The 26,298-nt window shown below is 41.5% G+C and overlaps 2 protein-coding genes and 1 long non-coding RNA gene across 6 annotated transcripts; 1 reads left to right on the top strand and 2 right to left on the bottom strand.

Moving 5' to 3' along the window:
• Positions 1-4,874: 4,874 nt before the first annotated feature.
• On the bottom strand, positions 4,875-15,026 carry LOC133497722 (BTB/POZ domain-containing protein 1-like). The gene is made up of 8 exons (XM_061813845.1): positions 14,275-15,026; positions 12,441-12,597; positions 10,609-10,714; positions 10,328-10,525; positions 8,609-8,738; positions 8,445-8,532; positions 7,234-7,380; positions 4,875-7,153 (listed from the first exon to the last, which is right to left on the bottom strand). Exons 1-8 carry the CDS (start codon positions 14,691-14,693, stop codon positions 6,995-6,997), a joined length of 1,404 nt encoding a protein of 467 aa, XP_061669829.1. The 5' UTR covers positions 14,694-15,026; the 3' UTR covers positions 4,875-6,994.
• Positions 15,027-15,156: 130 nt separating this feature from the next.
• Positions 15,157-25,766, top strand: LOC133497723 (transmembrane 6 superfamily member 1-like). 4 transcript variants are annotated; one of them, XM_061813848.1, is made up of 11 exons: positions 15,157-15,176; positions 16,203-16,278; positions 16,386-16,489; positions 17,892-17,989; positions 18,102-18,205; positions 18,310-18,392; positions 19,708-19,826; positions 20,041-20,145; positions 20,222-20,314; positions 21,650-21,769; positions 24,693-25,766. In XM_061813848.1, exons 2-11 carry the CDS (start codon positions 16,229-16,231, stop codon positions 24,882-24,884), a joined length of 1,068 nt encoding a protein of 355 aa, XP_061669832.1. In that variant the 5' UTR covers positions 15,157-15,176; positions 16,203-16,228; the 3' UTR covers positions 24,885-25,766. The 4 variants fall into 4 exon arrangements, with proteins under 4 accessions (XP_061669832.1, XP_061669830.1, XP_061669831.1 ...); XM_061813846.1 differs by lacking the exon at positions 15,157-15,176 and having other exon boundaries at positions 15,229-16,278; XM_061813847.1 differs by lacking the exon at positions 15,157-15,176 and having other exon boundaries at positions 15,229-16,278; positions 18,322-18,392.
• LOC133497726 (uncharacterized) lies at positions 23,695-26,230 on the bottom strand. The gene is made up of 3 exons (XR_009794095.1): positions 26,171-26,230; positions 24,747-24,847; positions 23,695-24,013 (listed from the first exon to the last, which is right to left on the bottom strand). It is a non-coding gene; the product is annotated as an uncharacterized LOC133497726 (long non-coding RNA).
• Positions 26,231-26,298: the final 68 nt, after the last annotated feature.

Below are 26,298 nucleotides of genomic sequence, written 5' to 3' on the forward strand. Positions count from 1 at the left end.
AAAAAACCTTTAAAACGGCATAAAGTGCAAGTAATATGATCAAAAAGTGGATATATTCTCAAAAGCATGAGAAAAAAAAGAAGAGTTTTCAACCTGGATTTAAAAACGTTCAAAGTTGGGGCTAACGTCACCTCTGTTGGCAATTTATTCCATTTTTTTTTTTTTTTTTTTTTGCAGCATAATAGCGAAATGCTGCTTCGCCATGTTTGCTTTGGACTCTGGGCTCCACTATTTGACCCGAGTCGGTCGATCTCAGAGCTCCACTGGGTTTGTATTCCTTGAGCGTTTCTTTCATGTATTCAGGACCGAAATCATTTAGTGATTTATAGACCAGTTGCAGAATTTTAAAATCTACTCTAAAACTGACTGGAAGCCAGCGCAAGGACTTTAGGATTGGTGTTATATGCTCTGACCGCTTTGTTTTGGTCAGAACGCGAGCTGCAGCTGTTAAATGCTCTTTTTGGGGAGCCCAGTTAGAAGACTATTGCAATAGTCAAGTCTACTTGAGATAAAAGCATGGATGAGCTTCTCCTGTTCTGCTTGACACATACAACACTTCACTCTAGATATGTTTTTCAGATGGTAAAAGGTATTTTTTGTGATTGATTTGATATGATTGTTGAAAAGTCAGGTCGGAATCAATCAGAACACCAGGGTTTCCGACTTAGTCTTTGGTTTTTAAACTAGTTACTATGGAGTAGATGACAACGGAGTTCTATGACTAAAATTCTACTGGGTAACAGCTCTTTGGTACTACTTCTAGTCGTGGACAGATGTCATATAGTGTAGAGTTTTGGCACACTCGTAACATCTACCTACTAGTATGCAGAAATGTCACAATAGTGAAAGACATTAGTGGAAAAAATCTATTCTAAAGCTGACTGGAAGCCAGCGCAAGGACTTTAGGATTGGTGTTATATGCTCTGACCGCTTTGTTTTGGTCCAAACGCGAGCTGCAGCTGTTTAATGCTTTTTGGCGGGTGGAACTGAGTCAGAAGACCATTACAATAGTCGAGCCTACTTGAGATAAAAGCATGGATGAGCTTCTCCTGTTCTGCTTGACACATACAAGACTTCACTCTAGATATGTTCTTCAGATGGTAGACTGCAGTTTTTGTGATTTGATATGATTGTTGGAAGTCAGGTCGGAATCAATCGGAACACCAAGGTTTCGGATTTGGTCTTTGGATTTTAAAGACAGAGAGTCCAGGTGTTTACTAACAGTAATTCTCTTTTCTTTAGTGCCAACCAAAATTGTCTCAGTTTTGTTGTGATTTAGTTGAAAATTTTGGCTCATCCAGTTATTTATCTGATTTAGACAGTGGCCCGATACTTCGGAATACAGAAATCTCAAGTCCTAGTGTGGAGAAATTCTCATCTTGGAAGCCGTGACACACCTTCTTACTTGTCAGAAAGGTATTTTGTGACCCCGTTCGATGTCCATTACATTTTAATTAGTCGGTTGTTTCATGCGTTAGCGAGGAAAAACAGTCGAGAGAGCAGCGGCGGTAAGCGAAAGGAGCCGCGACCATCCCCTCGGCCCGTCTGGGCAGCCTGTCAGACCCGGTACGGCCCGTTTGGGATGATGCAAAGCGACAGCCGTGGAGACAGTGCGCTGGGGGCTGTGTCCTTGGTGGAGACTACAATCATCGGTCTCCCCCCAACCCGCGTCTAAAGTCACACACAGCGCAGCGCACGATCCCCGCAGCCCCTGCAGCACTCTGCGACCTACATCTGGTGTTGGCTCGGATTGGCCCAGGCCGCTGCAGCGTTCACAAAGCTTGTGACACGTGTGAATAGAAAAGTAGTCGTTCTTCGCTCTCTCTGGTGAATTAAATGCCCCCGCGGCCCGCCGGAGATGTATAGAAGTGCGAGTAGAAGTTGCAAGGACATCCCGTGCTCTCGGCGTACTCTCGGACATAAGAGGACGCATTTTGTTCCTTTTGCTCATCCGACTGCACTATAAGTTAATCATGCAGACGCTCAGGTCATCCGTGTAAAAGACAGCGCTCTCTGCTTGTTAGTCTGATTATAAAAAGGGGTGGGGGGGGGGCACGCAGAATACGCACACTATATGGGTCATTTCGGAATGTCCATTTATTTTACAATTGTTTCTATTTTCAAGAAAAAAAATTGTAATATACCGTCATAGCATTTCATTCGTCCAGTTCGATCGTCAGTCGGTAGAGTTGAAACGCGTTTTGTTTGTCTCGTCGTACGTTTTGCCGGGTTTGTTTGTCGCGAAAACGGAATCTTGTTGAATGACTCTCGAATATTAACCCAGTCACGGACAGGGTGGCAATTTTTTTTTTTTGCCATCTTGAGATAAAAGTCTCCTAACAGGCCACAATCAAGGAAATAATATTTCTTTTTCGTTTAACGCATAAAACAAAGGGTAAAAACCTCTCGCGGGCAGCGTCCCAAAACTGGGACGGGTATGTTGTCACTTCTGTAAAGTGGTACATATTAGCAATATGTTTATTAATTCACGACACTTACGCATTAATAATACTGATGGATTAGCATTTTGAAGACAAACTTGGCTGCATACTGACCTTTCTCCCTTTCTTCTCTCGGAAAACGCTCCACGTGTACTTGAGGCAGCCATGTTGGGTCAGGAAGGAAAGGGAAATAACTCCGTGCTAACTTTGACCGATGAGTTATCCTCTCCTGATACCAAATTATGGCTTCTGATTAGAACACTTAAATATTTTTGATATACTGAAGGATATAATGCGTGAAAATAATGATGTCCCAAAAATGGGACGCTGCCCACGAATGGGTTAAAGGTAAATTTAGTTTCAGTATCACGCTAATCGGAATGGCAGGGTTGCAAATAAATGCCGTTGTTAACGGTGTGTGTGCTCAAGTGGAAATACTCGATGTGTTAGCAGCTATGCTAGCTCGTAGGTATGTTACAAAAAAATTTCAAACTCATGGAATTGAAAAAAACCCCCTCTGCTATTATTGGAAAGAGGTTAGAAAACCCTTTAAAATATGAATTACATGATATCAGTAGCTCAAATAGCAAAAGTTAAGACCATTTAAAGATTGGGGATATGGTTAATGGCTAATTATGGTATTGGTAAAGAAAACAACAAACAAGAAAAAGTTGTGATATTCCCGGTTAATTAGGCTCTTCAAAATGTCAAAACTTTTTTGTTTCGGATTTTCATGAAATTTCGGTGATGATAGTTTGACTAAAGCGTTACCATTTGCACTTATTTTCATTATAATTGCATACAAAGCAACAAATCCGGCAATTTTACCAATTTTGCAACGTGACCGACATTTTTGTGAGCGTTAAAAAAAACAGTGCGATCGGTCGTATCACCTCATGCATTGATATAACTACATCCATCTTCCTTTGCCGCTTATCCTCACGAGGGTCGCGTGGAGTGCTGGAGCCTACCCCATCTGTCAATGGGCAGGAGGCGGGGTACACCCTGAACTGGTCGCCATCGAGACAAAGAGTCACACTCATAATCACACCTATGGGCAATTTAGTGTCTAAATAATGTTCCATGTTTTGGGATGTGGGAGGAAACCGGACTGCCAGGAGAAAAGCCACGCAGGCACGGGGAGAACATGCAAACTCCACACAGGTAGGTCCGGGATTGAACCCGGGACCTCAGAACTGTGAGGCCAACGCTTTCCAGCTGATGCCACCGTGCCGCCTCTTGAACATTAAATGTAAATTTATTTTCAATATCACTCTAATTAGAATAACAGGGTTGCAAATAAATGCCGTTGTTAATGATATGTGCTCAAAAAGAAATACTTGTTGTGTTAGCAGCTATGCTAACTAGTTAGGCCCAAAACTGACTAAGTAATAAAACAAACACAAACATTTGGTTATTAATGTCATTTTTCTGATAATCTAAGAATATGAAAAATGCAAGAGATCTACTCATGGTCAGAAGCAATAATTTTGATGTCATCACGTTTTATCTCACCCTGCAGAGTTTAAAAAAAAAGAAAAGGTATGAGACACAACTTTAGAGCACAATTTTGTTTAAAATGTCTGCGATAAAACGAAATGTGTGCGCAATTACAAGGAAGCCATAATGACAAAATCCTACCAAAAAGGCTCAGATAAAATATAATTTTCACGCAGTGAAAATGGCGATAAAAGGACTCTGAAAAGGAGACGTGGGGAATGTTTACTGGTATGAGCACATCCATTTTTCTGCTTTGATCACATTGAAACTTCTTTCGGCTTTAATTGACCGAGTATTACATGTACTTTATATGTATTCCTCTGTTATGAGTTCCAATAAATCGCTCCACTAGTTGTCTTATCTCTTCATATGCATAATCATAGAATGACAATAAAGGCTTTTGAGTGATTTGATTTGAAGTTTTAATGTTCAGCAGCTCCAGGGCCACAGAACTCCATCAATGTATGTTTAGGCATGAATTAATTAGCAGTTAGTCCGGCATCATTAAAATATTAATTGCATCAGTACATAAGTCAGCAGCTGGACGCGATCCGTCCCTCCACGTCGCTGGTGCTGGAAGGAAGTGCGTGTGACACACGGAACATTCCGTACATGACGTTAGACGCTGCTGCGGCTGCATGACAAATTGATCAGCGTATCACTTCAGGCCATTGATTAAAAATTAATATTTAATTTGGGAAAGTGCAGCTTAGGTTGAGTGGCACTGCAAATATTCAGTTGCTGGATACCTGTTCAGCCATAGCACTGGTGTCAAACTCAAGGCCCGGGGGCAAGATCCGGCTCACCATATAATTGTATACGGCCCACAAAAGCAACTCATCTGTCAACTTCAATGATTCTTGCTAAAAATCTGTACCAAAATTTCATAAATGTCAGTAATAAATGTTCAGGCGCACATACCAGAAAACAGCACTGGAAGTTTGGTTTATTGACTGAGCCATCTGTGAAACAATTGGTTTTTAAATTTTATACAGTGATGAGCATATACGTTGCAGGAAATTATCAATTATTCTTTATTCCCGCCTCATGACTACCATGTTTTCTACCACCAAGGTAACAACATTTCTCGAGAAACGGCAAAGACGAAATATGACACATCAGTCGTATGCTGTACTCGGATCCTTTCGGTTACTTGATCGATGAGCGTGTCTCGTGATGATAAATGAATGCGTATAAGACAAAAGATGTATCTGACAGCGATCTCACACGGGGGAGTTTGGAAAGGTTTTCAGTCTGTAATATGAAATGAACATCGTTTAATTCAAACGAAATGCCAAGCAAACGTATGAAGTACTGCAGGTACCAATGACAACATTAAATTAAACACAAGATACTATGATGGAAACATTATGTACATATACTGACAACAGCAGACTTACATTTATATACACTGTATATTTTTATAAATGCCTCAACAAAGATTTATGAAAAGCGATTTGAGCATTTATTCCATATTCATCTTATGGTCGATGTACTAGTACGTTCTTTGTCCTCCCAAGTAAGACAATTCAAAGCATTAGGAGAATGTCTTACCGGTAACCTTTTTTCCCACTAATGTCTTTCACTATTATGACATTTCCACATACTAGAAGGTATATGTTACTCGTGTGAAAAATATGTACACTATATGACATCTGTCCACGGCTAGAAGTAGTACCGAAGAGCTGTTAACCAGTAGAATTTTAGTCATAGAATTCCGTCGTCAACTACCGCATAGTAACTAGTTTAAAAACCAAAGACCAAATCCGAAACTCTGGTGTTCTGATTGATTCCGACTTAACTTTCAACAATCGCGTCAAATCAATCACAAAAACTGCCTTCTACCATCTGAAGAGCATATCCGGAGTGAAGTCTTGTTTCTGTCCAGCAGACCAGGAAAAGCGCATCCGTTTTGATCTCAAGTGTGGAGTTGACTATTGTAATGGTCTTCTGACTCAGTTCCCCCCATAAACGCACTAAACAGCTGCGGCTCGCGTTCTGACCAAAACAAAGCGGTCAGAGCATATAACTCCAATCCTAAAGTCCTTGCGCTGGCTTCCAGTCAGTTTTAGAGTAGATTTTAAAATTCTGCAACTGGTCTATAAATCACTAAATGATTTCGGTCCTGAATACATGAAAGAAATGCTTATGGAATACAAACCCAGTGGAGCTCTGAGACCGACTGACTCGGGTCAAATAGTGGAGCGCAGAGTCCAAAGCAAACATGGCGAAGCAGCATTTCGCTATTATGCTGCAAAAAAAAAAAAAAAAAATGGAATAAATTGCCAACAGAGGTGACGTTAGCCCTAACTTTGAACGTTTTTAAATCCAGGTTGAAAACTCTTCTTTTTTCCTCATGCTTTTTAGAATACATCCACTTTTTGATCATATTACTTGCACTGTATGCGGTTTTAACTGTCTTTTTTTTAAATATTTTGTCATTTTTATTATTTTTAATCCCATTTTAAATGTTTTACCTCTTTGTTTTCAAATGCCTTTGATCATGTAAAGCTTGTGTATGAAATGCGCTATACAAATAAATTTGCTTGCTTGCTACTAATGCAGTTGTACTAGTGTGGAAAAAAAACAATAACAAAAAATACACTCTTAAGACTGTCATTCTACTATCGCGTCTTCTAAGGACAAAGCGCGTACTACCACAGTAGTGGATGTCGAAAACAAGCTCAAATGGCTTTGCATAAAGTGTTGCGTTGTCGGTTGACGCCGAAAGTTTAAATAACGCAAGAACTCACAGAAGCGCCAGCAACAACGTGGGGGGGAGAACATTCGATTATTCGACCAACTCTTCCATCTTGATCACCCCGATGAAGGACATTTGCTTCGTCTCGTAATTTACATATTTACATCTAATACAATTGAAGCAGGAAGCGGTTTTGATTTTTTTTTTTTTTTTTTCCCAAACGCTTCTGCTTTTGACAATCCTCGTGTCTGGGTTTTTAAGCATATAAACAAGCTGCCACTCAGTGTTCATTCCCTGGGATTGTGAAGCACAAAAAAAAAAAAACAACAAAAACTGATGGGATGTCTTGAATCTAGATGTAATAGATGATCTCCGGTATCTGGCCGTCCTCCACCGAGGTACCGTTGTTGTTTCCGGGGGATTTGAAAAAGACAAATGTTGTCTTAGTCCCTGTTGCTGACTCCTGGGTGACTTTCTTCAAGCCCTTTGTGCCGTAGTGGGAGTCAGGTCCCTAAAAATAAAAAAAACGCTATCATGATCAAATCAACACTGGTTGTTTGCAAATTGAACGATGTTTGAAAGTCATCTCACCTTTAAGGTGGCGCATGCCGTATAGCTGACGTTAGGAAGAATTTCCACAGGCTCTGTGAACATGACCCGGAAGGTGTTTGACGTGCCGTCACAACTGAATCCCGTGTCGTTCTGGCCCACAGTGATGTGTTTGTCGTTCTCCATTATCTTAAAAAAGAAAATCCCCAAGTCAGTGGCAGAACTCAAATCGTCTTTCCCCACTGAAATGAATGGAAATGCCTTCAATGTGTTCCAGTCTCATTTTTTTCCCACAAAATATGCTTCAATTCAATAGACATGATGCTCCTTTGGGTGTGTGCGCCTTGTCCACCTGGGGGAAGTGTATTACATGTATATGTATTCATGATCTGATAATCTGCCACCATACAGCACTTGCATCAAGTTTTTTGCCCACAAGTCAAACCAAAACATTGGGTTACATATACACTGAGGCCTCATGGTACTGCAATTGCCTATCCTGTGTCTGTTATCAAAGGCAACACGGACAGTATGACCAAAACTGTTAAATGCAATTTTTTTTTTTGGTTTCATTTTCACGTGTGGGGTATTTTAAGAATTAAAAAATCTTTTGAGTATAATCTCTCATCTTTCTTAACTTACAGCTTTGACACCAAGCTGCCACTAGAGGCCACTAAACCAATGTTTACCTTACATTTATGTTTGTGAAAAAAAATGAACAAGTAGTTTTGTTTTGTTTTTTTATAATGGTGGAAGATAATCCCCCCCGCTCAAAAAAAAAAAAAAAAAAAAAAAAATCAATGAATAAACAATATTGCAAATGTCAAACTGTGAACGTGAGTGTTCCAACACTCTTGAACTGCAATACACTGTATGAAGATGAAAATCTAAAATCTTAATGTACATTTTGTGCACTGCAATATTCACTGCTTTCATACTAAAGCAGCACAATTGAGACTACGTATGGGAAGAAACGTGACATTTAATTAGCGCGAGCTCACTCGGCAACAACACACTTGACATTTTAGATCATCAGCAGCAGCTCCGTTTTATGACTGGAATAGTTGTGTTTGTCAAAGGTGAAACGTTCCATTGCGGGTTATGTAATGCATACATTTCATACTGAAAATTCTCGCCCTAATACAGACCGAAAGGCTCGAGACTGCAGGAAGTGTAACATTGTCAATGACGACATTACAGCTGGATCATGTGACATGCCAATGACATCACGTTACAAACACTGCGGGACTTACCTGTATGTTGACCTGATAGTCAGTGTGTCCATGGATGGAACCGTACAGACCAAAACCCACGATGGATATCCGTCTGCTGACATTGAATCTACACGCAGACACATAGTGAGGGATATCGGATCAAGTTTGCATTTATTAGGCCAACCACGTCGTTGTCGTCTCACCTGATTCTGTCGCTGGTACCGCTGTAGCCCCATCGACTCTCGACGTGCTGGAATCGATTAACGCTGCATTCTTCTCCGCGGAGGCAGCAGCGGGGCCTGTCGACGTTGCTGGCTCGTGGTTTTGGGTTTACTGCAAAGTGCACAGACAGTTTTACTACCTCCTCATTGAACACGATTCCAAATTGGGCAGGCCCTGTTACACAAGAAATTGTATCAAACTGGTGAGTGTGTTTGGGGATGTGTATACAACAGGAATTTCAATAACACTTTAAGATAGTTTTAGATTTTTTTTTTTTTTAAATGAAGCCACCACTTGTGCAAATTCACATATTCATTATTTACGCATTCATCTTTTTTGCCTCTGGAACACAAAGTATTAAATTATAAACAGTTTCGGGATCATATGGAAAAGAATCACTGCCCAAATAGTGGTATAAAACCTCTTAGTGTGCTAGATTTGCACTTAATTTTTTAAGAAGCATTTGTTTTCAAAATGTATTCAAATACAATTTTCATTTATTTTTAAGTACGTTTTTCTTATTTTCCTATAATAAAGTGCAGTGTTAATGTTGCGACTGGACATAATGATACAGTGACTTAAACATTACCATAATTTCCGGCCTACAGAGCGCACCTGATTATAAGCCTCACCCAGTAGATTTGGAAAGGAAATACCATTTGGTACATACATAAGCCGCACCTGTGCAAAAGCCGCAAGTGCCCACATTGAAACACGAGATATTTACAAAGAAAGACGGTGCACAGAAAGAGTTTTCAAAGTTTTAATACCTTAGCTTAGCTTAACATAGCAACAACACAATATCACGAACTGGGATGGTTAAAAAAAACAAAAAACGGTAAATGCCGGTAAAAAAAAAAAAAAAAACAGTTGCAGCAGTTACACAGTAGCAAGACGGTAGCATAGCACTAACAGAGCTGGTTAAAAAAAAAAAAAAAACATACCTAAATCATTGAGACGCGTCAGTAACACAGCAGTAACAACTAGTGTGGCGCTAACGCTAGTGCGGTGCCAACAGGGCTGGTTTAAAAAAAAAAAAAAAAAAAAAAAAAGACCGGTAAAAATCACTGAGACGCGGCAGTAACACAGCAGCAACACGCAAGCACAGCGCTAACGCTAGCGCAGCGCGAACAGGGCTGGACCGGTAAAAGTCACTTCCTCGGCACATCTAGTCCCTAGTCTCGCTCTTACTTTTTCCGCTCGAGTACCCACTTGCGGCCGTTAGAAAAAATGCACAAATTAGCTGCATCACCGCATAAACCGCAGGGTTGAAAGGGTGTGGCTTTAAGGCCAGAAATTACGGTATTTAGTTTTAAGTACTGCGTTCTTATTTTCCTATAATTAAGTGCAGTGTTAATTTTGCAAGAGGACATAATGATACTGTGACTTAAACATTAAATACGTTTTGTAAGAATAAATAAGTTCATTCGCTCATTTTGGATGAACACTTACTACCACCTTTACTATGCTACTGTATTTTGTTAGTCATGATTAAAGTAGCATGCGAGCTGAGTAATTTTCTAGGTAGTACTTGGCGTAAAAACTTAAAGATATCAATATCAGCAGTTTTAAACATTTCAGTGTTTTCAGTTTTTGTTTTTTTGCTGTTCGCAGCAAGGCTTGGTCATTAATCACTGTATTACCTCCGATTTTTAGAACGTATGCGCAATTAATAGCAAGTGAATATGTTCTGTGCTTACCTGAAGGAAACTTCTCAACACTTAAGAGGGGGTAGCGGATGAGCGGGAGGGCTTTTCCAAGTACCTTCTGCATGTTCTCCGAGGTGGCTGGAAGCTGTTGTCTGCTACACTCAGCTTCAGCCCAGCGTACCACAGCGCCAAAGAGACGGTTCTCCCTGATGCTCAGTGTGTCTCGTTCAAGGACTGCGCAAAGAGTGTCTACGGCGCACAAAATGAATCAGCGACCTCGCACAGAACAAGCGACACTTATGGAAACGTTATTTTTGTAAAGGCTCGCTTACCGAGGTCAATATCAGTGAAGCCCTCCGCATTTATGGCCTCTGTCGTGCTTTTGTCTATCGTCTCTAGGCAGAGACTGGCAATCTGAGGGTAATCAAATAACCTTGCCTGTAAACACAAAAGTATCATACAAAGTATTTGTTAAATATCATCTTTTTCTGAATTGTATTCAGGTTTCATAGCCTGACTACATTTCACATGAAGCATTCAAAAACATCTTAGTCTCCAGCACGTTCCAGTTGTGGGAAATGCTCCCATTAATGTACATATACAAACCCCAAATTTTTAAAAATCTGCTTTGTAATAGCAGATAGAGTGCAGTTGATAAACAATACGTGACAGACGATGTTTTTTGTCATGTCGTTCTACTGTTGATGAGAAACAGAAACAATAAAGACAATGGGACGGTGTCCAGTTCCCGCTCAGTGACAATGTGAAGGGTTGTCCTTCTCTATTGTACGTACCCTGTGACTGAGTGTAATTCCCTTTCGCCCAAAATCCGTTAGCATAGTCTCCAGCTCCCCGCTACACTGAACAGGATAAAAATAAATGGATGGATGACTATCGTTCTTAGTCTGTCATAAAATTAGGTATCCAGTCACTCACATTTGAAAAATGTACAGCTGTGGTCAGCCATGCCCGCAGATATAAAGTTAGGGGTGTGGTCCACGAGTCATGCCCGCAGATATAAAGTTACAGGTGTGGTCCACCAGTCATGCCCGCAGATATAGTTACAGGTGTGGTCCACCAGTCATGCCCGCAGATATAAAGTTATGGGTGTGGTCCACCAGTCATGCCCACAGATATAAAGTTGCGGGTGTGGTCCACCAGTCATACCCGCAGATAAAAAGTTATGGGTGTGGTCCACCAGGCATGCCCGCAGATACAAAGTTACAGGTGTGGTCCACCAGTCATGCCCGCAGATATATTTACAGGTGTGGTCCACCAGTCATGCCCGCAGATATAAAGTTATGGGTGTGGTCCACCAGTCATGCCTGTAGATATAAAGTTAGGGGTGTGGTCGGTCATGCCCGCAGATATAAAGTTAGGGGTGTGGTCCACCAGTCATGCCCGCAGATAAAAAGTTATTGATGTGGTCCACCAGACATCCCCGCTGATAAAAAGTTATGGATGTGGTCCACCAGTCATGCCCGCAGATATAAAGTTATGGGTGTGGACCACCAGGCATGCCCGCAGATATAAAGTTACGGGTGTGGTCCACCAGTCATGCCCGTAGATATAAAGTTACGGGTGTGGTCCACCAGTCATGCCCACAGATATAAAGTTACGGGTGTGTGTTCCGTTTGAAAGTATGAGTGTACCCCTTTAAGAGCGGAGGGGGGTGGGGGGGGCCGTGTCAGGTAGACTAGGAAGTAGAAGTAGCCTGAGCAGCAGCTCGTTGTGAACGTGTGCGCCCGTAATAATAAAAAAAAAAAAAAAAAACACGTCAAGGTGTGATTCACTGCACAGGATCGGTTTTCATGTGCACTGAGTGTGCGACAAGTGCGCAACTTAGAGGAAACTTTGGTCAGGACTACAGAAAATAAGTGACATCTTTCGATACCTACGTATTTCTACTCGTAATAAATTTTACACGCGGGATTTTTGGTGCTCGACTGTGCAGATTTGTGAGTACGATGGCGCGCAGTGACCGAGGTATTCACCTCAAATTTTCAGGAAACTATTCCTCTAAAACAGCACTGCTCAATTATCTTCATAAGCATAGGAGACTGCCATTTGTAATAAGCGGTGCTTGAAGGGAGCAAAGATCCGAAAATAAACTTCGAACTCGGTCGCGTGTCACGACGCGCGTTCTGAAAGTGAAAGCAAGAACCTGCGTGAGGAGCATGAATGCGTTGTCCGCTTTGAGGTGCTTGCTGACAAACTCCACGCAGTGAGAGGCCAGAGCGGGGACAGCGTATTTCTTCGCCATGTTCAGAGTGGACATCACAGTCGCCGGGCTGATGTGAACGTCATCCGAATAAAGGAACCTGTGCGGTAGAACAGAGAGAACTTTCTCACAAATCAAATCAAAGCGTTTGTTTCAACTGGAACGGAACGACGAGCATGCAGGAGCATTTTAGTTTCATTTCAGGGCTCCAAGAGAATATTTTTAGGAATTGCCGGTGACTAATCGATTAATTTTGAAGACTTTCGTTTGCTGCCCATCTATATCTGGAGGACTTACATATCTTTGGGAACAAATCAAGGGCAGACTGGACTGACAAGACAGGTGTTTTGACAGCGGCGTGACAGACGCCATTGATTACAAAGTGGAAACACAACCACTTAACACCGGGGTGGCCTATGACACCACTTACAAAGCTCTCCATTTATTTCATCCCTGGCACATTAACATCAGTCACACCTGGACTGTGGACCCGTCGTAAAAACCTGAATAAAGTCCACTCTGAGGACTTTCCCATTAGAAGAACTTTGTGAACATCATGTAACCTCACCAGAAAGTGTAAACGACGTGGTTTAGCCAAAAACTGCCAGTAAATGTTGGGTCAGATGTCGACATCATTGTTCACCAGTTGCTTATTTCCAGTCATAATGATACAATTTGACATACAATCAATCAAGCAATCAAATCAATCCATTTTCAATCCTTATCAGTGTTTGAGTAACTGGAGCCCATCACATTTGATTTAAGCCGAGAGGCAGGGTAGAATCCTGGCCTGGTCGGGAGCCAATCATAGGGAACACACCAATGCTCCCTCTGAAGTGCGCAAATGCGCATTTGCGCACACTCTCAGCACAGAGCAAAACAGATCCAGTGCAGCGAACTACTGCCTGACGTGTTTTTGTTGTTGTTGTTGTTTAACATGGTAGCACACCAGACTGTACTTCCTACTTTACCTGACACCACCCCCTTCCATTTTAAAGGAGTGCACTCATAATTAAAAACACCGGGGTATGTGAATATTATAAGAAAAAGTGGTGAAACTGGACGAGATTTTCTCTCATTTGACTGAGAAAGGTCTGGTCTGAAGCCAAATTAGAAAGTGCAGGATGAGATGGTGTGTCATTTTAAAATTCCACCTTGGCACAGACTGATTGAGGATGAAAGCACAGATGATACAGTGCCCAAAAAGCTAATTCTTTATTTTAAATACAGGCGGCAACATAACATTAACCTTAAAACTGTTTTGGATTATCATTCAGCTTTCAACATGCATCGCAAAAGATATTCTGCAAGCAATAACTCAGTTTTACACCAAGAAAAATAGAAAAACAAAGAAACAAAGTTGGAAGCGAGATTTCAAATTCATAGTTAATAGTTGGCTTGGTATGTATAGTAATGCATTTTTTTTTGTTTGTTTGTTGACATTTTCAGTAAAAACACAAAATTGTTCTGATGGGAATGTAATCTGGACCTTTTTATGAACGACGTTAAGTTCAATGGGTGACACTGAGCACAGTGTTTACGTCTGGTGTTGCTCACAGTGGTCAGAGGGGGCGCTCACGGGCTTCGTGTGTTTGCCCAGATACATCAAAAATTAGAGGGAACATCGGAACACACACGTAGACAAACATTTACATGTACAGATAATTTAGGGTCTTCATTAAGTTAGTTAAGTCACAAATTAAGTAAGTAAGTTAAGTCGTAACTTTTTCAACATCTAAGAGGTTGAAATGACCACCCGTGCCTAGCGTCAACCCACCTGAGCAAAGAGAGGAAAGCTGCCGGTTCGGCGTCGGGCAGTTCGATCTCGGCCGAGGCGGTCGCCATCCCCCCGTTGAACATGGCATCGAACACGGCACTGCCAGCGGCCAAGACGAACTTGTGAGCCGGTATCCTCTGCGCCTGCCTGCCCTTGCCCACCACAAACCTGATGTCGCTCAGCAGTTCGTTGTTAAAAAGATAGGCGAAGCGCTCCATCAGGGAACCCTTCGTCGCCTGCCAGTTGTACGCGCCGGGCTCCCGGTGAACGGCGAGCACCGGCTGGGAGGCGGACGACGGGCCGAGAGCGGCGGTCGGCACATTGGAGAGTGCTACCGGAGCTCCGCTATGAACCGAGTTGGACTCTTGGACGTCACGACTTGACGCCGAGCAACCGCCGCCGCCGCCACCTGTCGCCATACTCGCGCAGTCGTTGTTCCGAAGTTCAGAACCGTGTTTATTTGATTTGTTTACGTGGTAGCCATTGAGCTTTGATGTCCGGCCACCTGCTAGCTCGGGCTAGCTAGCTAGCTACGATCTTTTGCGTCGCTCCAGAAATGACGCAGGCGCAGAGGGTGCCCCAAACACGCACAACTTTATTGATTGGCACACGTTGACAAGGAACGCTTTCACCCTTTTTCGAATGTTTATGTATTCATTTATACTTAAAAATACACACTTTACTGTTCACTATTACCACCATCAGTGATTTATTGTGTTAAAATAGTTCAAAGTGTAAAACCAACGCCCAATTTTAAACAAAAATATCAAGTAAAACAATTAAATAATAATAATATAAATCCCCATCCGAATCGAGCTGGATACAGAGATGTAATCAATATATTATCAATCAATCAGAATCCTTTAAAATGTAATCACTCAATGGTACTACAAACAGCACAGGTAATGGACAAAATACACACAATTTACTTTGTCTCAGTACTAAGAATCTGTTTGAAATGAGAGTTGTTACAGTTTGAATTTAAACACGTGTATCCAAAAAAAAAAAATAATTAAAAATCCAAGACAAAAACAAATATAAAACAGAGATGTGTCCCAGTTAGAGGACTTAAATTGTGGGATGATAATGAACTGAAATCTCCGTTAGTATTTTTTTAAATTGTTTAAAAAGATAGCAGTGAAGTACAGGATATAAAATTATTACCTTACATGGACCCATTACGATACCCATCCATCCATTCTCTAATAGAGCGTAATGTTTACGAATAATTTGCCGTTTCATTACCAATTAAACAGGAACATTGCATAACAAGACAAAATATTTTACTGGTGTGTCTTGTATTGAATTGTTTATATAATTTCAATAAATAATTAAATAAAAAAAGATATGGCATTTAGATTCAACATTGTAGGTCCAACAATTAATATTTGGTCTAACATAGCTTTAGGTTGACACTCTGTTGTTATAAATGTGCAAGAAAGTTTTTTTTAAACTGCCTTTGAGCAAAAAAAAAAAGTTTGGATTTATTGATTGAAATATTAATTTAATTAAGTTTGCCATGTAATATTTGCACTTCACCCCCTTCCATTTGTGACTGGCATGCATGCACAATGATGAGAATCCACTGCCGGGTGGTTGTGTCCACACTGTCTCACAACATTCGCAGCCAATAATAACACAACAACAGAATGTGTGTGTGAGCGAGAGACAGAGAGAAAGAAAGAGAGTGAGAGAGAGAGAGAGAAAAAGAGTGAGGTATAGAACTACCAACTGATAGCCTACAGAATCGTTCCACTCCAGCGAGCATGTGGAAGTAGCTCTGCAGTATTGCCATTCATTTTTAAATAATGTTCAAACTAATATTAGCAGCACCCATAGATTAAGCATGGATGTTTTCTACAGCTGACTTTTTTTTTTTAATTAAGAATAAAAGGTTGCGACTAGGTCAGCAATGAGTGCGTCTGCAGGGACTGGCGTGTTCGTGCTCTCCTTGATGTCCATTCCCATCTGCTACTTGTTCAACTCCTTTGTCTACAACAACAGGTGAGTGCAAATAAAACCAGACCGGTCCAGACTAGTTAGACAAAAAAAAAAAAAAGGTTCCTACAATCTCTCCACTGTGCATAATCAGTTCCATTTGTTGCCCTCAGTGCTGAAGCCTTCTTCTTTGCTGGATGTACGACATTCATCTTTCTGGTCATTTCTGCCCGTTTTATACTCAAGAGAAAAGCTCCGTTAGACTCTCTTTTCTATGGTAAAAAAAAAAACAAAACGTGAATTTATAAATGAGTCATTACAGAATTGAAGGACATTTTTTTTTTCTTGTTGCCCCCATGAAATTTCCAATCATTACTCGATATGTGTTGTGGAAATTATAGTTGTCCCGGGGAAAAATGTAACTGTAGTTAGATGAATTCTGTCCAGGCCCTGAAGTTAAAAAGCACGTCCGTATGTTTGTCCTCTCGAAGTGGGGTTGTGTGTTCCTCCTAAATAATTCAACTTTGGTTTCATCCGTTCATCCATCCATTTTCTGAGACGCTTATCCTCACAAGGGTCGTGGGAGTCCAGGAGCCTCTGACGGCTATCTTCGGGCAGGAGGCAGGGTACGCCCTGAACCGGTTGCTACCCAACCGCAGGGCACATGGAGTCAGACAACAGTCGCACTCACAATCACACCTAGGGGCAATTTACCATCTCTAATCAATGCATGTTTTTGGAATGTGGAAGGAAACCGGGGTCCCTGGAGAAAACCCACACAGACACGGGGAGAACATGCAAGCACCACAAAGGCGGGGATGGGATTTGAACTGCAGTCCTCAGAACTGTGAGCCAAACACGCTAACCATTTGCAGTTCATCTGTCCACAGAATATTTTGCCAATAGCAAAGTGGAATATCCAAGGACGTTTTTTTTCTAGAGAAGAAAAGCTTCCTTATTGGTGTTTTCCCACGAGTACCATCCATCCATCCATGCATCAATTTCTTTGCCGCTTATCCTTATGAGGGTCACGGGGAGTGCTGGAGCCTTTCCCAGCTGTCAACGGGCAGGAGGTGGGGTACACCCTGAACTGGTTGCCAGCCAATCACAGGGCACATCGAGACAAACAGTTGCACTCACAATCAAACCTATGAGCAATTTCGAGTGTCCAATTAATGTTCCATGTTTTTGGGAATGTGGGAGGAAACCGGAGTGCCCGGAGGAAACCCACGCAGCAACGGGGAGAACATGCAAAGTCCACACAGGCGGGTCCGGGATCGAACCCGGGTCCTCTCTGGAACTGTGAGGCCAACGCTTTACCAGCTGATTCACTGTTCCCCCTGTATTTAATTGGAATTAAATGTAAGCGATAGTTTTCATAGTTATTTTTGAAATGTATGTTTTTCAAACGCCTGAATATCTGTAGACAAACACTGCAAAATATTTGATAAGACCGTTCAACTATATCATAAAATGTGTTGATGGATGAGATGGACGTATCAAATTACATAGTGTTTTTTTAGATTTTTTTTTATTATAGATTAAATGATCCCTTTGTAAAAATGTTGGCGCCTCCATTGTCCTCCAAGTCTGGAATGACCCACCGAACGTCTTTTGCCGTCGGCGATCGCGAGGTGCCCGCGTGGATGCGGCGCGAATAAACGTCCGCATCTGTTCAGTGTACGCAGTTCATGCTTTCTTCAGCGTGGTGAACTTAATCATCGGACTGGAGCAGGACAACATCATCGATGGCTTTGTGACTTTTTACCTGAAAGAGGCAAGCGAGTCATTCTCGGAATTCTCTGCGGGTTTTCTCTCTCTCTCTCTCTCTCTCTCTCTCTTTTATGTACACCTCTTTTTAAATTTTTTTTTTTTTTTTGCATTTCCAGGCAGACCCATACATTAATACGGCGCACGGGCACATGATGTCCTATTGGGACGGCTGCGTGCATTATCTCATGTACCTGCTCATGATCGCTGCGATTACTTGGGGGTGAGTACTGCAGTCGCTGCTTGTTTATTTACAAAAGAGGACCGTATGAAATATGTTTAAAAAGAATTTGAAATGATAATGAGACATTGCTGTGCGGTGCGCAGGGACAACTTCAGAGCTATCGGACTCTACTGGGTGGGGTCATTCGTCATGCATTCCATCATCTACCTTCTGGGGAATGCTGTTGGTAGGTACACAAAAATAGCAATTTTCTATTTTCATAGCCATAGAACATTTGATGTAATTCCAAAGTACACACCCAGATGTTTGCCTTTATATTGGTTCTAATATTGCTGTTATGCCCTCGCATTTGATTTATTTCCGCTGTAAAATTCCAAGAATTTTGTTATTTTATTATAATAAAATGATTTTAATAAAAAAATTGATTTAAAATAATAATAAATACAGTGGTGCTTCGGTTCTCGAACACAATCAGTTCCAGGAGAATGGTTGAAAACCAAAACGTTCGAAAACCGAAGCACGTTTTCCCATTACAATGAATGGAAAAAGAAATAATCCGTTCCAAGCCTAAAAAAAAGTAGGCTTTTTTAAGCTGTTTTTTGTAGCTTTTCCTGATAATAAACTGCATAGTAGAAATACATATATCGTTTAAATACTTTATATACTTAAATCATTTAAGAAATATATTTATTTTTTGCTTAAAATGTATGCTTTAGCCAAGTAGAGTAGGCTAGAATGGGAGTGCATTGCCTTATCTGTAGCGACTCGGCCCACAGCCTTGTAAAACTTTTTTTTCACTAACAAAAGTGCAGAATAACTTTAAACAAGCAATAACAGACACGGCACAGTGGATCAGCCTCACAGTTTTGAGGACCCGGGTTTGATCCCGGCCCCCCCTGTGTGGAGTTTGCATGTTCTGCCCGTGCCTGCGTGGGTTTTCTCCGGGCACTGCGGTTTCGTCCCACATCCCCAAAACATGCAACATTAATCGGACATTCTAAATTCCCCGTAGGTGTGATTGTGAGTGCGGCTCTTTGTCTCTGTGTACCCTGCGATTGGCTGGCGACCAGGTCAGGGTGTACCCTGCCTCCTGCCCGTTGACAGCTGGGATTGGCTCCGGCACTCCCCGCGACCCTTGTGAGGATAAGCAGCAAAGAAAATGGATGGATGGATTCAAATCATCTTTAGAAAGCGCTATGGATGGAACCTTGAAAATATACTTTCAGTATTAAAGTCATCTATGTCTCGTGTATTAGTAAAAGGAAAAATAATAAATAGATTTAGAATAAGAAATAATGAATGCATTTTTTTTATTATTGAATTTGTTTGTTTGATAAAGCTTTTGGTAACCATTAGGGGGAAGCTGGCTCTAAAAAAAAAAAAAAAACATTAAAAAAACGACTTATGCAGTGATATTATCAGGCTACCAATTCTCATTCACTGTAACTAATTACAAACGTATTTCCACATATCTGTATATTTGCTCAGGAATTGTGGTGAAAATTTGTAATAATTATTATTGTTTTTATTCTCCCACCTAGGAAAATATGATACAGAAATCGGTCCTCTCTTCTTCCTTCGCTTGCTGTACATCGCAGTGTCTGTCTGGGCTTGCTTTCGTGTCTTCAGCCATCCTTCCACACGGACCCTTGAGCTGACGGTAAATTACATATTTCATGAGCCAACGTAAAACGTACATAGCAATGCCACAATCACAGAACATCCCTGCAAATCAGCGTCGTTGTGATCATATCAAAAGAATGCATCTCCAAATGATTTCCTTTATTTTCCTCAAAAAACAAGTTGGGCTTGTTTTTCGATTTTTTTTTTTTTTTTTTCACAGACATAAACGGCTCAATTTTTGTATTCATCAGAACATCCAGGAAGCTCAGAGGATGACGTTGTTGGACAGACCTTTGGACTTGTGTTTTATCATCTACCTCATCCCAGCTATGACTTTCTGTGTCTTCCGAGGTCTGGTAAGAAACACAAATTTGATTGAAGTACACAAACACATAAGGTATTTCTCCATGATTTTAATATTTGGTATTTTAGATTGCCCTGGACTGTTCCAATGCCCTTTGTCTGCACTACACGCAATATTACGAACCGTATGTGAAAGACCCCTCGGCCTACTCCAAAATACATGTAAGTGCGCAGGGAAGTTATGAATACAGGATGTTTCAAAAAACATGATGTGCACGCTTCCTTTTTTAAAATTTTCATTTCATTTCAAGTGTCAGTCGGACGGAGGCCATCAGGAAGGCAGCTTTACAGTTTTGGAAGCTTTTCATTCTTTTGTTTGTGGCCCGCAAATTGACATCGGCGCAGTACGATGGAACGAAATCCATAATTCCGTCGAACTCCATCACCCCAATAAAGCTTGAATGGAGCAGAGCGCTGCAAAATTTTAATGATGTTGTGACGAGACACTTCAGAAAACTGCTTAAAGGGCGGCAGAAACAAATGACATTAGATTAGTTCTTTGTGAAAAGGGGGCGAGTCACCCCCACCGAAGACATTTGATACAGTTGTTGAAGCATTTCTGCATTTTTGTTTTGTATGTTAACTCGAGTTCTGAATGTTTTTGTAAAAAAAAAAAAAAATGCTTCCCCCCCCCTCATTGTTGCTTGGAATTTTGTTAATAAAAAAGAGTTTACAAAACTGGGGGCTGAACCGCTACAGATACGGCAATGAACTCCCAGCCTAACCTACTCTACTACTAAAACATACATTTTAAGCAAAAAATAAATATATTTCTTAAATTATTTTATTATATCAAGCATTTCTACAATGCAGTTTATTATCAGGAAAAGCTTAAAAAATGCTTTAAAAAGCCACATTTTTTTTAGGCTTGGAACGGATTATTTCTTTTTCCATTCACTGTAATAGGAAATATCGATTTGGTTTTCGAACAAATCAATTCTTGAAACGTTTTCTGGAACGGATTGTGGTCGAGAACCCACCTTGCGAGAGAGTTTGTTTCTCCCCGACTGTAGTTCAGCACCAGTTTCTGCTTTATAAGTGGCAAGTTTCTCAAAGCAGGATCTGTCGTCGGCAAACTATGTGACAGAATGTCAGCCGCTACAGCTACCGAGGAAAGCATCCACAAAAGTTGGATTCACTTGATACTTGATACTGACTTTTGGCTGATTATAGTTTTGAAACGGAAGATTATTATGCTCAACAAACTGAAGTGATTACGGGAAAGATTATCGCTTTTCGATGCGTCTGCTCAATCGAGCTTTTGTGGTTGCTGAGTTCCAGCGGAAACAGGAGGCTTTACCTGGCCCTGCGTGGAAGCCCGTTTTACGGATGTTGGTGTTTTCATCAGGGGTGGTGGTCCCAGGCCTTCCGTTGAATGACTCAATACCAGATCCTGTTTCGAGAAGTGGATCGTGTAAATTGCACTGTGGAGCCGTGTAATTGTAGTACTTTTGCGACCCAGTTCAGAAGCAGTAACTCCTGTGATTGTTTTGACAGATGCTGGTAAGCATGCTGTACTCGGGCCCGTACTACATCATGACGCTCTACGGCTTGTCGGTTCCAGGATGTGAGTGGATGCTGGACCTTACTCTGGTGCATTCAGGTGCAATAGCACAAGTAGGTACTATTTAAAATAAATAAATAAATTAATAATTAAAAAAAAAAAAAAAAAAAAAATATATATATATATATATATATATATATATTGCACAGGGAGACTCCTAAATACAATCATACCTTGCATGCATCATTAAAACTGGCCCCGCCTTTGTGGAGTCTGCATGTTCTCCCTGTACCTGCGTGGGTTTTCTCCGGGTACTCTGGTTTCCTCCCACGTTCCAAAAAACATGCAACATTAATTGTATACTCCAAATTGCAACTAGGTGTGATTTTGAGTGCGGGTGTTTGTGTCTACGTACCCTGCGATTGGCTGGCGACCGCTTCAGGGTGTGCCCCGCCTCCTGCCCGTCGACAGCTGGGGTAGGCTCCAACGCTCGCCGTGACCCTCGTGAGGATAAGCGGCAAAGAAAATGGATGAATGGACAAATTTCTTACACACTTTACTGTTTTTACTGCTACATGGGTAACACGGACGTAATGAAGGACAAATAAATTATGATCGACTATTTTACTGAGTGAATTTTTGGGTCCGATGGGGGACGGGGGACGGGGGGGGGGGGGGGGTGCGACATGGAGGAATGTGAGGTTGCTTTTTGCATGCAGAGCAAACAAAAAAAAGTTGGCCCGAGCAGTCGGAGCGCCAGAGAGACCCAAACAGAAGGAAGCAGCTGTTGTTTCGGTGTTGCAGGCCGAGGCGTCACTCAGCGGCGGGATGAGGACGGAAGCTGACTTCAGACCGGGAGGAACGCCGGTATCGGTGCTATTCATATAAAATGGCAGCTGTTGAACTCAAGTTAAAAATAGGCCTGGCGATACCTTGACGACCGCGGTTGCTATGAGACAGGTCCGCTCACCCACCCCCGACCCCGGTAGAAGGGTAACTTTTACAAGAAAAGAAACAAAGCTTGACAGTAAGATGGTTAATAAATAGTTTGTATCTTGATCGCTATTTCATCCGGAAACTTGTAAAAAGTAGCAAAATACGACTACTCCTGCTACTACTGCGATGTCTACTTTTGCGACTTACTGTTTCTCTTTATTTTGTAACTGATGATTGGCACGGTGGAGCAGCTGGAAAGCGTTGGCCTCACAGTTCTGAGGACCCGGGTTCGATCCCGGCCCCGCTTGTGTGGAGATTGCATGTTCTCCCCGTCCCTGCGTGGGTTTTCTTCGGGTGGGCACTCCGGTTTCCTCCCACATCCCAAAAACACGCAACATTAATTGGACACTCTAAATTGCCCGTAGGTGTGATTGTGAATGCAGCTGTTTGTTTCAATGTGCCTTGCGATTGGCTGGCAACCAGTTCAGGGTGTACCCCGCCTCCTCCCTGTTGACAGCTGGGATAGCCTCCAGCACTCCCCGCGACCCTTGTGAGGATAAGTGGCAAAGAAAATGGATGGATGGATGGATGGATGATACAGTATCATTTCTGCAAAGTAGTAGCAAATGTATTAGTTCCAAATTTTTCAGGGGGAGTCAAAAAAAGCAAATGCCTCTCCTGCCAGAAATAATGCAAAAATTAGCTTTTTATCTCATTCCGGTTTAAGTTTACAATAGTTTCAAGTTTTAATTTAAGTTTACAATAGTTAATAGTTTTTTCAAATAGTCCCCTCAAGCGTCTTCCTCTATATACTGCACAGTACATATAAATAAATGTTGTGTCCCCCCAGGTGTGTCATCCACTTGATTAATGACACAGAAATTAACACCGTACCTCAAATAGATGACTTATTTTACTGTATTTTACTCCACCGTAAAATAATAACAGGTGTTGTCCCTGGGTGGGTGTAATTACCTTTCCTATGATATTTGATACCCTCATGTGTCGCCGCAGAATACACACAGCAGACATGCCACCAGTAAATTTCGATGCTTTAATTTAAATACAGTATTTGTTTACGGCAAGGCGGCACGGAGGCCTCAGCTGGTAAAGGCTTCAATCTCGGACCCGCCTGTGTGGAGTTTGCACGTTCTCCCCGTGCCTGCGTGGGTTTTCTCCGGGCACTCCAGTTTCCTCCCACATCCCAAAAACTTGCAACATTAATTGGACACTCTAAATTGTCTCTAGTTGTGATTGAGAGTGTGGATGTTTGTCTTGACGTGCCCTGCGATTGGCTGGCAACCAGTTCAGGATGTCCCCCGCCTCCTGCCCGTTGACAGCTGCGATAGGCTCCAGCACTCCCCGCGACCCTCGTGAGGATAAGCGGCGAAGAAAATCGATGGATGGATGGATGGATAATTCTAACAATGACAAAAGCATAAAAGGGCAGGTTAGAAACACATGGAACGGCAACACAAAGAGGCTGACATCCGATTGGACAAAATTGGACCATCCACATACTGTCGTGCACAGGTGTCAAACTCAAGGCCCAGGGGCCAGATCCGGCCCGCCGCCTGATTGTATGTGGCCCGCGAAGGCAAATCATGCGTCGATTTCCACGATTGTTGTTAAAATATGTACCAACATTTGCCATATCATAAATGATAACAATGAGACACTGCAAGCATTTTTCTGTTACCAAACATCAACAACAGTTGAAAAACCCATTACCCTTGAGTTCAGATTCCAAAAGTAGCATAGTTCATAAATTTCATGCGTAAAGCTGATCCGACAATTAATGATTTATTTAATTTTTGAAATGATTTCACAATGATAACGGCCCTCTGAGGGAAATCGTAATGACAGTGCGGCCCCCGACAAAAATGAGTTTCACACCCGTGCTGTAGTGGAAACCGTGCAGCCAAGAGAACGGCTACAAAAATGAAGTCAGAAGACTTTTCGCAATAAGTCAATAGAATTTGATGGAGCAAATACAACAAAATAAAAATGTAATTTTTTTATCCTAGCAGGAAATACAGCAAAATGTGGTCAAATTCCTGAAGCTTCCATTTGTTTGTTTGTTTGTTTTCCCCCCACCAGGCCCAGTTTTCTCACATCGGCGCCTCGCTCCACACACGGACGCCGTTCACTTACAGAGTGCCCGCTGACAGCCAGCCTGTCTTCTTGCTGGTTAATATCCTGTACGCCGTGGTGCCTCAGGCCCTCTGCTACCGCTGCACTACGAAGCCTGCCTTCTTCCTCAGGGCCACGTCAGACAAGAAAAGTGCATGATTATGATATGTAGAGAGGCCGGTGACAACATAAAGCTGCATTATCAAACTATTTTCAGAGTAGTTGATGGCTTAGTGTACGGTTCAATCTCAAAATGTGAGAACACCTCACACAGTTTTTTAGTAAATATTTTATTATCTACACATTATTTCATGTGACAACACTGGGAAAATGAGTCAATGTTCACTGTTCAGCTTTTATACGGGTGTAACTTCCCTGGACCCTCAACAAATATTTTAACTTAGTGGTTTTCAAACTGGGGGTGTGCCTAGAGAAAGAGAGGGGGGGGGGTGTTCTATGAAACAGCAGGTGAGGAGCTAATTTTACTACCGACCACAGGAGCCCACATCAGATGCTAAAATTACTTCATGAATTCAAGATATTAAATCTTTGCAGAAAAAAATGTTCAGGTTTTTGTTTATTCTTGGTGGCTTGTTAAACTCGGCAGTGTCATTTTTCAACTGTAAATGTGACCACTGCAATGATTATTGGAGTTATGTTTATTGTTCGTTTGTTTTTCCATTCATCCATTTTCTTAGCCGCTTATCCTCATGAGGGTTGCGGGAGGGCTGGAGCCAATCCCAGCTGTCAACGGGCAGGAGGCGGGGTAACACCCTGAACCGGTTGCCAGTGAATCGCAGGGCACATCGAGACAAACAGCCGCACTCACAATCACACCTTGGGGCAATTTAGAGTGTTTAGAGAATTTTTTTTTTCAAATTTCTTCATTGTCTATTTAACATTGTAGAAAAGTGTCAGTTTTTCAGTGTTGTCCCATGAAAAGATACATGAAAAATATTTACAAATATGAGAGGCGTATACACAAATTAAAATTGTACTAATTATGTGAGAGCAAATGAAGAATAGACTATTATCTGTTTTGTGAGGCCTTGAGTCTGTTTGTCTGCTGTTTTTTTTTTTATGAAAATGAGAAATAAAATCATCATCTGAAGTTTCTCGAATTTTTAAAAAGTATCATTACCCTACTGTGTAGTATGCAAACCTTTCGACTTTGAAGAAAATAATAAAATTCCCTTAAAAAAAATCCATCTCTCGTTATTTTGATGTTTAGAAAATAAAAACAATTTTAGAAATTCTGATTGACCTAACACAGCAAAGTCAAAATTCATGTTAGGCAGTGAGGGGGGAAAAAAAGTGTGTTATTTATACAGTGTATGCAAGCATCTGGTTTCAATTGTATGTTATAACAATGTAAATGCACACTAAAAATACAAACACAAAAATATGAAAATATAGGCCTGCAATATTTGTTGCATAGTTTTTACCTTTCTTTCTTTCCATCCTTCCATCCATCCATCCTCATTTGGGCCAGGCATGAGCTGGAGCCGATTCCAGATAGTTTCCTTAACATTAATTTGTTAAAATGTATCTATTCGTTTATTTGTTAAATAAT

The sequence above is a fragment of the Syngnathoides biaculeatus genome, chromosome 3, assembly GCF_019802595.1.
Source record: "Syngnathoides biaculeatus isolate LvHL_M chromosome 3, ASM1980259v1, whole genome shotgun sequence".
NCBI classification, from domain to species: domain Eukaryota; kingdom Metazoa; phylum Chordata; class Actinopteri; order Syngnathiformes; family Syngnathidae; genus Syngnathoides; species Syngnathoides biaculeatus.